Raw genomic sequence first — 10,740 nt, 5'->3', positions numbered from 1 at the left:
ACCCAGAGGTAGTAGAACCCTATGAAGTGAAATTTATGACCGTTTTCATTTAGGTAAAACGGAAGTGATAGGCACTGGACAGATCTAAATGAAGCAGATGGCTGAGAAAGTAATTTTAAGTGCAATATAATCTGTTTCATCTTAACAGTTGCTTCTGAAAAACGTTGTAGGCTAATATAAACAGACTGCAATATAGTTCACAAATGCTATTTTGTATTTAGACTGAATAAGATATTTCTTAGTTTCAGTTTTAGAAGAAAAAAAATTACAAGAGGCTATTTCACCAGATCTGATTTTTAAACAGATTATGATAGGCTATTCTACAATGCGGCAATGGATATTATGCAGTTGTGTTACTGTAAAGAAAATTTACTTTCAAATGACTTGAACAGTATTCTTGATAAGTTTTATCGTTTGTTTTTAAGTATTTACACTTCCAGTTTACTTGTGTTTTCACAGACTTCAAAGAAGCCGCCATACATGCAGCAAAAGCTTTATCAATACACTGTGCCAAGATTGTTTACTTGTTTAAAATTTAGCCTTATTTTGAATAAAAAATTATGAGGCTTGAGATTGTATTATACATCATCGTATTGGCGATTGTCTTCTGCTTTGAGACAGTTGGATCATCGCAAAGGTGGGATTTTCAATGCTTTGTTTTAATTATTTGATTGATTTGGACAACAAACATCACTAAATGGAAGGAACTCAATGATGATGATAATGTTTTACATAACTTTGCACAAGTGCAACTTATGCAACCAACTTAAATTGCAATTCTAATAATACTGTATGAGTAAAAACCTGGTAAAAACATAAACCATTGAACTGTCGATTAGTAAAAACTCTTTGTCAACACAATAAGCAAGTTAGTTCTTGTTATATTGATTCAATGTAAAAGGAACTGATTTTCTGACTAGGTAAGTCAAGATGATATTCAATCGAAGACAATATCGCTTTTTTATGTGATAAGCATTTTGTGTTCTTGGCAATATCACAAAGAAATGTTTTAGTTGGCAATCGTTTATTTATGATGTACGCTAAGTATCAGTCATAATAATGTGATTGGGAGATCATAGTGATATCAAATTGTGACTAGAAGAGTCTGTGACTTAACATTTAGGCTATTGTATCCCAGGCAGTCAACGTCTGCAAACGAGGAATCAATGTAAAAATGACTGATTTGACTGTCTGAGATTTTACTTAACTTGGTCGCTAACTGTCGAAACACTTAGTTAATAACAGATAACTTTCTCATCTTGTTTGCAGCAACGACAATGGAATAGATTATGATTTCTTTGCAAGTAAAGGATTTGAAAAGATTGTTCGATCGATTGTCCAGGTAAGTGACGTCATAATGACGTTTGATAGGTGTCTTGATGTATTTACTGTATTTCAAAATGCTTCAAAAAATGAGTTTGCTTTCATAAAAGTACTACATCATCCGCATTTGATCATAATCGGGCAGAATTGTTAAAATGAAAAGTTTTATATATCAGCTGATAAGCGCCTAATTGTGAAAAAGTTTTCTCCATAAAAACTGATTGTTTTTTTAGGAAACGGAAAATGCTGACATCAGCTGCAAGGTGGAGCACGGACTGGGGTCCTATTACAGCTACATTGGTAGCTGCGATAATTGCAGCAAATACTGTTCTGGTCCAAAAGCTGATGAAAAAGATGTATGTTTAAGAGATTGTTTGATATTCATGATTGACCTCAAGATGAAGCAACAAAACGAGAAGCATGAAAGAGAAGTGAAGGTAAAAATATTTGCATAATACAGCAGTCCCCGCTTATGTCCACCGCTTTATTAAGTCCAATTCGGTCAGGAATTATACAATGTACAGGAGTGACAGAGAATCGTCTCCCGCTTAATCGTCTCCCGCTCCCGCTAAAATCGTCCTTTTCCGAAATTGGCTTAATAAGCGGGGACTGTGTTTTTAACAAGATTAGATCGACTTTTAGGGCGACAAATCTCTGTTTAGTCTGGCCAAATTTGCATAATGGTGATGTCCTAAGAAATGCTCAATTGTGTGTTGTCTATTTTTAGCAATTAAACATCGTTGCACTTACGGTTCTAAGTCGCATTTGAAACCCTTTAGTTTTATGCAGGATTAAGAATTCCAACTATTTATCACAAACCAGAAAAAGTTACTGCAATAACTAAATAAAATCAGCCAGGTTTGGAAACTTTCATATTTTATTGTTAAAGCTTTCGCCACCGTAAAATGATTTATCAGTATCTCATTGAAATAGAAACGTTAGTGTTTTGACAATCCAATTGGAAATTTAAAGTCCCTGCCTGCAGTTGTTCACGTATAGCCAATGCCTCCAGTCAAGCATGATGTAAACTCAGTGATATATTTGCCACGTGCACAGTCATAGGCGTCGATTTTTTTCTAGAACAGAGGAATTTTGGGTGGGCGAGAGTTTTCAAACAGATTTCATTGAATGTGTATGGTCGCAAATTCGCAATGGTTAGTTTTTCTTACAAAGGCTGCGTTTAGCGTCGCTGCAGCAATTAAGCTTTAATAGGTTTGATGTTTGCTTTCTTGCGCCTTGCGATCTTATAAGCGCTGCTAAACTAAACAAACTTCTTTTATGTTTTCCTTTGCGACCTAAAAAGCGCGTGACTCGTGACCTGTTATCTTTAAAGTGGCGCCCTCGGATTTGCCCCAAAATGTTCGGACAGGTGACTGCTGACTGTGCGGATATTGCCGCTGTATAACTTCCGTTGGTCTGCGGCAGATAACCGATTGTTTTCCAAGGCCCACAAACAGCAGCTACAGTAACAAGTACCATCAGGGTTAAGACGCATCCACTGGAATTCGGAAAAAAAGCTTTCTTTGCAACACACGACCTTCCCGAGCCGGAAGCTGATTCGGCAGCATGCTAACGTCACATGGAGCAGGTAGAAATCCATGGCTCATGCTGTCTTCTGCAACTACCGGTGCATTGCCTGAGACATTGACTTCACCACTTCCGTGAAGCACTGCTTTCTTCAATTCCTGTTTTTTTTTTTCGGTTATTTAATTGTCATTGACCGATTTTTTAGCAAAATGTCCGAAAAAAAATATAGTCAATTCGGTCAAAATGTCCGAAAAAAACAACCTTTCTCAGCGAAAATTAATGTTGTAGCTAATCAGGAAGTGCAAATATTGGTTTGTATCAGCTACTTGAAAGGAAATATTTTCATCAGAAACAATGACCGAAATAAATAAACAATGACCGAATTTTTTCAAATCATTTCGGACAAATGGCCGAAAGGGCTCAGCGAAAAAAAAACAGTCTTCATCAATGTCATCTCTACGTTCATTCGTGCTGGACGTGGCTTTAGCGTTATCATCTCGACGCTTTTTGGAAGCTGGTTTTAAGAATGCGCGAATAGATGTTTGACTTTGCTTCATGTTTAACTTTTCAATAATGAAATGACAACATCGCGCGGTGCCCCAATTCGTACTAAGCAACAAGTTTGTGAGGAAAGATTTCATTTGTAAAAAGCGATTGCTTCAGTACGTCGTTAGTTTGTATCAGTTATTTTATTGTCATGTTCATTATGATGTCATATTCTCTTACGCTGACCCCGAACTGAAGTTTAAGTGTGACGTAACTAAAGTGAGACCATTCGGAGAAAAGATCAAACGTGGTTTTCTCTCACCAGGAATTGCCAGCGTGTGGCAGTTGCCGTAGCAACAACAATGCATTGAGTACCGCCTTTTTTTCAAAGCAGCGTTGTCGTGGAATTGCTTTGTTCTGTCGGGTACCTGGCGAGAAACATAGCGTAAAACAAGAAGTTGCGCTGCAATTGGTTGGATAATTCAGCGTTTAACAAAAACGGAAATAATTGTAACGACCACTTCGTAAGTGTCATGAAAACAGGGTGGGCGAAACATATTTTGCCTACCCTCGTTTCATGGCAGGGTGAGCGCCGCCCACCCGGCCCACCCTATTTCGACACCTATGTGCACAGTTAAATGTGTTGAGTAGTTGCTGGTTTTTTAAATTAATGACTAATATTAATATTGCTCTACAAGCTCAAAAAAATAGCAGAAGCAATTATTGCATTTAACCTGATATTTTAAAGTTTGTTTTATCTTTTTATGTTTTTAATATAAAACTTGCTTTGTGGGCATTTTAACAAATTTTTGTTAAAGATTTTAATAATCAAGTTTTCTCGTCTTGACGCTTGGTATTTAAGCTTATGATTATTTCACATGCAGAACTTAACCTCACAACTGGAAGCTCAAGGTATCAAAATTGAGCAACAGAACGAGCAACATGAAAGAGAAATGAAGGTGAAAAGCTTTTTTCAATATTTGTCAAGATTATCTTCAGTTTAAGAGTGACATGTATGAGTCTAGTCAGGCCTTATTTGCATAATGATGATGTCACAAGAAGTGGTCAATTGTTTATTATCTCCTATTTTTTTTCAATAATTATTATTTTATTATTATTTATTTGCATCAATCAATCAATCTTTTATTTTTCGTCATTAACGCGTCCGGGACGAAAAAGATACTAACTACAAAAATCGATATAAACCTACCAGCACGTTAACGAACGGGAAAAGATGGCAAAACCTTGAAAGGTTTAAAACGTGCCTGGATGGAAAATCAGTAGTAGGCTATATATCAGTAGTTAGCACGGCCACAAAACCCAACTTTTTAGCAACTGTAGGCTACAATGTTGCGCCAACGTGTCAATGTCGAATTTGAAATTCTTCTGTTTTATAAAGGACTAAGAATTCAAACTTCCATCACAAGCTTAAAAACGTTTGTGTAACAAAAAAATAAAATCAGCCAAGAACTAGTCACAGAAACTTGTACATTTATTGATAGCACTTTAGCCACCGCTTTTGCTTTCAGTATGTTATTCAAGTAGAATCGTAAGTGTTTTGATAATCCAATTGGAAATTTAAAGTCCCTGCCTGCAGTTATTCACGCATGGCCAATATCTCCAGTCAAAAATGATGTAAACTCAGTGATACATTTGTGATATATTTGTTTTGATAAAACTTTTTGCTTTGTATGCATTTTAATAAATTTTGCTTAAAAATTTTAATAATTGAGTTTTCTCGTGTTGACGCTTGGTATTTAACCTTGCAATTATTTGACAACAAACAGCAAGTTACATCACAATTGGAAGCTCAAGATTTCAAGATCAACATCATCATCATCGGTGCAGTTATCTTGATTGCTTTCGTTGTGGTTGGGGCTGTGGTTGTCTTTTGCTATCACAAGTTCTACGTGCTGCCAAGGTAAGATGACGTAACGACTTGTTTACGTTCTTGAAGCAAAAACAAATATATTTTTAACTTTCACTAAACCCGACGTGAATTCTGTTAGGTACTTTTGTTTACATTTGCAAAGGAAATGATCAAATCGCCATCTCTGTAAAGTAACAACATCTTTGAACTAAAGAAACCTATTGATTGTTGTGGACATGTCCAAGGGCGACAGGGTGATAGTGCGACATAGTGAAGGTTAGTGATGCAAGCCGCGCCGCGCCGCGTACGCGGCCGCTTTTGACTTTTTCGCCGCGTGCCGCGCCGCGCCGCGTGGAAGGTTGAAATGACAAAGCCGCGCCGCGCCGCTTGCCGCGTAAACTTTCAAGAAATTAATTTTTCGTAAACGTAAACTTTCAAGAAATTAAACTTTCGTAAACGTAAACTTTCAACTTTTCAAGAATCAGCTATGAAACTTCAAATTTAAATTGGAAACACGGATCAGTTATTTTTCCCTTCGGAAACCCTAAGATGGAAGGTAGGCACTTTAACGTAGGACAGTTTTCCATGCGAATCAGCTGTTTGCAGTCATGTGACTCACGCCATGATTGTAACCTTATAAACTCAATTGATTACAGTCAATAAGATCCTTCTTGCACTCAGTTCAGTTGCAGAAGAAAAAAGAACATTAGCAGAGGGTGGGAATTGAACCCACGCAATCGAAATGACTATTACCTTGCCCTAACCTTAACCCATTAGGCCACACTGCTTGTGGCGATACATTCACTTAATTTTCTTTGTATCAAAAATCTTTGGGGAAGATCGGACGAAAAGATCGGAAAAGATCGGAGAAGATCGAAATATCACGTACTGAGTCACATGACTGAAATCAGCTGATTCGTATGGAAAACTGTCCTACGTTAAAGTGGCTACCAAGATGGAAAGCTATGCAAATGCAAATTGCAAATGGCTTGCAGTTGACAGGGTTTTAGGGCTTGCTTGTCAGGGAAGCTGTACGAATGTTTTTGGTTAGTAGCCTAGCTGATAAGCTCAGTTACCAGGCTATAGGCCTAGCGCAACTACCGCATTATTTACTATATCAGTTAGCCCAGTGAGTTCAGGCTATAAGTTTTACTCTTGTGTGTGTAGTTCATATAGCCACTGGCATTATAATTGCATTATTGCTTACAAAAAGTGTTCAAAAGTCCTGATACTGGATCCAGGAACATTCTATTTGTTTTAGTTTGTATTATGTCTTAGAACTTAGATGCATTGCTGATAAGAGAATATGATCTGGTTAGCCTGGCCAATTAGTGCACAACTGTATTGGTACTAGGTTACCAGTTATATGCCATGGATGCTTTTTCCTACAATTGACTTTCTAAACAATAACTCGTTAAAATATTTTTTTTTAATTTTGTAATTTGCGGTGTGCGGTGCGGTGCAGTGTCAAAGTTCCAGATAAATTGCGGTGTGCGGTGCGGTGCGCGGATAGATGAGTCAGTTGCGGTGCGGTGTGCGGATAAAAATTTTGGGTTCGCTGCATCTCTAGTGAAGGTTGCCCATAGTTTGTTTAGCTTTGAGTGAGAGAAAATTTTGCAATACCGTCACGAAAGCAAATCTGCCATTTTTACATTGATTCAACGTCAGTAGACATTGAATCAATGTAAAAATGACTAATTTTGCTGCCTGGGCGTAGACAGATGATCAACGATTTGATGGGATCAAATTGCATCACTCACAAAACGATACCAAAATAACAATTGGCTATATTAAACCGAACGTTTTCGGCATGACTCATAGTCAAAACCATGAATCCAATGCCAGAAAACCGACTCGATTATGTGTAGCATTGTTTTTAAAAAAATTGACAGCTTGAAACGTTTCTTCTCTGTTTGGTTAAAAACCACTTTAGTATATGACGTCATAGATGGAAACTCTAAGCCTGCATGGTGAAATCTGTGTTAATTTGTAAAATCCCCGAAATTATTTACCCTGGTAAATATCAGCCCGAAAAATATCCAACCTGCCCAAAAAAAAAAAACAGTAATAAATTCTTCGGATGTATTCCGTGGGTAAGGTGCATTTTTCTCGGGAGTGTGTTGATCAGGATAGATTTTCCAAAAAGGGTTTTCCAGGGATGTAGGCTACTCGTCTGCATTTGACATTTTTTTCTTCCAGATATTTCAAAACTCTGCAGAGACTGCTTCTGTAAAATAAACTGCTCGTACTGCGGCTTTGATTGATTAAATAATTGACAAAGACGTGGACAGGGAAAAAATTATTGAAAGGGATTGTTAAAAATACATGTCATGTTTATTGTGTTTCGAAGCAAACAAAATCTTCTTGTTGTGCTCATCATATTATTGCTCATTACATTCGTATTCATTCGGTCTTGCAATGTTTATCTAAACTTATAATTTCTTTATTTAATTTTTTTATTTGAGTTTGTGAGGTCGAAGACCTGTCCTTCTCCCACTACAGGTTGGCAATGTTCCTCGGACTCCGACGAAAGATTATTAGAGAGCACTCATTTTAAAGATATTATTGAAATATGTTATTTCATCAATGTTGTTTGTTGCAGATTAAAACCCCGCCGCTCCAATCACGGCCACCCAGTCAGTGACCTCATGTTCCCAACCCAACCATCTGAAGCAGGCGCAGAAGATAATAGATCCGATGACGGTTACGACACAACGCCTGCTTCTTATGCTACTATTCCGAGGATCAGCAGAAGGGAAGTTCTTCCTCAATTGTCTTGCAGTCCATTTCAAAGCTGCTGTCCCTGAATCAAAGATTACACACGAATCCTGCACCTTGTTGTGTGAAACAAAAGAATTGAAATTGAAGCAACAATACGCAAACACCAACAGGACGAAAGAGTGATTGGACATTGATACGGTGCAGCGTCCATGAGGGATTTTCAAAAATTAAACTATTGCTTTATTTCTCGCTGCAAATACTTTGTGCTCGTGTGTGTACTTTTTCAGCTGCGTTGCAGAGTGGTAAGAGCCCTGGTTCGGCGTTCGAATGGGCGCCGGTTCGACTCCACTCAAGAGCTTGTGGTTGTGTCTGTCGAGATGCTCAAAGGCACGCCGTCGATTACGGAATGGTGCCCCTTTGACTATAGCCCTTGATTTCTCATGATTATGAACAGTACGCTGCTCTAGAGAGAAATGACTGCGGACCTTCTTGGGGCTATGGCTTACTGATCTGTGTCCTGGTGCAAACCTTATTTCAAAATAGTACAAGCGCACAAAGAAAAATAAGCCAAATCTAACTCACAAGGAAGTTAAATGTTGAACCGGTTTCTTTCTTCTTTTTTGTGTATAACAAAGAACTTATTCGCACTAAGCAAGGACATTAATGTGATTACGTCATAAACACCGATACACCAACTGAAAATGGACAGTCACTATTATATGCTCCTCTTAGCGCAGATATGTGATGTCCATAATAAACGAGGGCGTTAATAATTTTTCTAAAGTCACCATTGGCCTGGGTAAATATTTGGGGTAGTTAATGGACATTCTGTGCGTATACTGGATACACGATCACAACAAATTCATGATGATATAAGAAACAAAAATATGCAGTTGGTTTTATACAAACCTCTTTGTCGTTATTGTTTGCTTAGAACCAAACATGGCTGTTCAACGTGTGAGTTTGCCTCGTATTTTCCCGCTTGCTGAATATTTGTTAAACTTTATCTGTATTCGTGTCGTTCATGTAACGATGATTCTTTACCTGGTTCGTACAATTATTTTTCGGCCAAGATATCAAGCGTTTCAACATTGATTCAACGTCTTCCAGACGTTACATCAATGTAAAAAGATGACCAAGTTGGCTGCCTGGATTGATACTCATGAATTTATTAAGAGGTGCCCATAAAGATCCATGGCATCATATCTAAGAGCATTGAGGTTAGATACAAATTTTATCGCATTTGGATTACTGAAAGTTTTTTTTGACATGGCTCTGGATGTGAAGAGTTTTATTTCATGCTTGATATGTTTTAAATACAAACTAAATATAGTTTACACAAAAATAAAACAAAAAAAAACTAACGTAAATATTTCTTCGATTTACTCTGAAGTAACTAAAGCAATCTTTGTAAATATTTGTCAATGCATCCGGTTAAAATGTTTTTGACAAGAAGTGCGATTGTAGCTAATATTTGACGTTTGCAATAGGTTACCATTATCCTGTGTCTGGAACATAGCCATGTAACAAACGGCCCATGAGTATGTGAACGACCCGTAGCGCCAATTTATGTCGCCCTTATTTATGACTTAAAAAGACAACAAATCAATTGATTCAAATACAATTGAAAATTCAAATGTAATCAAATGTTCCACCGAATTTGATACGAAAATTCACGAGGCTTTGCTCATAAAATCCTGCAATCCTCGCCTCAATACGCAATTGTTTGCTGCAGGTGCTTCCTACAGCATCTCCTAAACGTTTTTTCGTAATTTATTGTGTGATGCGCTGTTTTGTCTCGCGTAATTAACCGCCATGTGATGTGCCTTTCTCTTCTGCTTTGCAGTTTCATTCTTGTGCATTTCGTTTTTCAATTCATTGTGTAGATCAGTTATTGTCAATCTAGATGTTATTGTAAAATCAGTTATTTTCGTTACTTGAGAAGGGCTAACTTGAGTATGGCCGAAAACGTTCGTAGTTTATAGTTTTATGTTCACTCTAATCGTATGATGTTAAATGCCGTGTTGTTGCTTGGTTTTATCTGTCTATATTATATAAACATGTCAAAGCAATACTCTTGGAATATTTTCAAATTACAAAATCATCTTTCAAATTTTCATTCATCCATTTAACGTTCTTGCTGAGAAATTTTCAAAGACTTACAAAAAAGGCAACTTTCTCGCCTTTGACACAATCTAGCAAATCTAGAAAAGTTTGAAAAATTAAAAAAAAAGTATGTTTTCTTTGTCCTACTAACACACAAAGCCGAATGTAAAAATAATGCAAAAGTTTTAGCCAGATTGTGATAAACAACTTCACTGGATTCATTACATTGTTGTGACAGGACAAACTGTGAAATCCTTGTTTATGGGCACTTTTTTACTTTCCCACCAAACCCTGCAGTAAAATATGCTTTTCTTCATCTAGGTCTCCAACAGCTTGTTCTCAGTGGATGAAATGAGTTGCAATCTGAGAACAGTTCCCCGGATTAACGTTTATAAACATTTTTTTAACATTAACCAAGTTTTATTTCAAGAAATTTAACTTGCAGCATGATTACTTAGAATACCAACAGGCTACAGGATTTTATCAGGACAACGATATTTGCAAAGATTTGTGGCAAAATAGTTCTTGAAGGTGTTGCCCAAGCAACTCAAATCGGACCGTTATTGCATTGATTCAACGTCTTCAGATGTTAAATCAGTGCAAAAATTTTTTTGTATTGGCTTGCTCTTGCTGTTTGTTCACGCTCAACGGTTGGTGGCTCGAAGATCTCATGATTCATCAAGTCTGTGACGTCAAAGTGGCGTCAT

The 10,740-nt window shown here is 37.2% G+C and overlaps 1 protein-coding gene across 1 annotated transcript; it reads left to right on the top strand.

Annotated features, from left to right (window-relative positions):
* The first annotated feature begins 466 nt into the window (after nucleotides 1–466).
* On the top strand, nucleotides 467–10,213 carry LOC145783071 (uncharacterized). Its single transcript, XM_082594845.1, has 6 exons — nucleotides 467–637; nucleotides 1,270–1,342; nucleotides 1,557–1,760; nucleotides 4,221–4,295; nucleotides 5,124–5,257; nucleotides 7,809–10,213. Exons 1-6 carry the CDS (start codon nucleotides 561–563, stop codon nucleotides 8,011–8,013), a joined length of 768 nt encoding a protein of 255 aa, XP_082450971.1. The 5' UTR covers nucleotides 467–560; the 3' UTR covers nucleotides 8,014–10,213.
* Nucleotides 10,214–10,740: the final 527 nt, after the last annotated feature.

Source organism: Aplidium turbinatum, chromosome 14 (assembly GCF_918807975.1).
Source record: "Aplidium turbinatum chromosome 14, kaAplTurb1.1, whole genome shotgun sequence".
Lineage (NCBI taxonomy): Eukaryota > Metazoa > Chordata > Ascidiacea > Aplousobranchia > Polyclinidae > Aplidium > Aplidium turbinatum.
The sequence above is the reverse complement of the archived record's forward strand: the minus strand, read 5'-3'. Positions and strand labels throughout refer to the sequence as shown.

Bases quoted from the DNA above. Each gene is read 5' to 3' on its own strand.
- LOC145783071 (XM_082594845.1), top strand. From the start codon at position 561: ATGAGGCTTGAGATTGTATTATACATCATCGTATTGGCGATTGTCTTC. The intron at 1,343-1,556 runs GTAAGTGACGTC...TTGTTTTTTTAG, and splicing joins TTGTTCGATCGATTGTCCAG to GAAACGGAAAATGCTGACAT. The intron at 1,761-4,220 runs GTAAAAATATTT...TTTCACATGCAG, and splicing joins AGCATGAAAGAGAAGTGAAG to AACTTAACCTCACAACTGGA.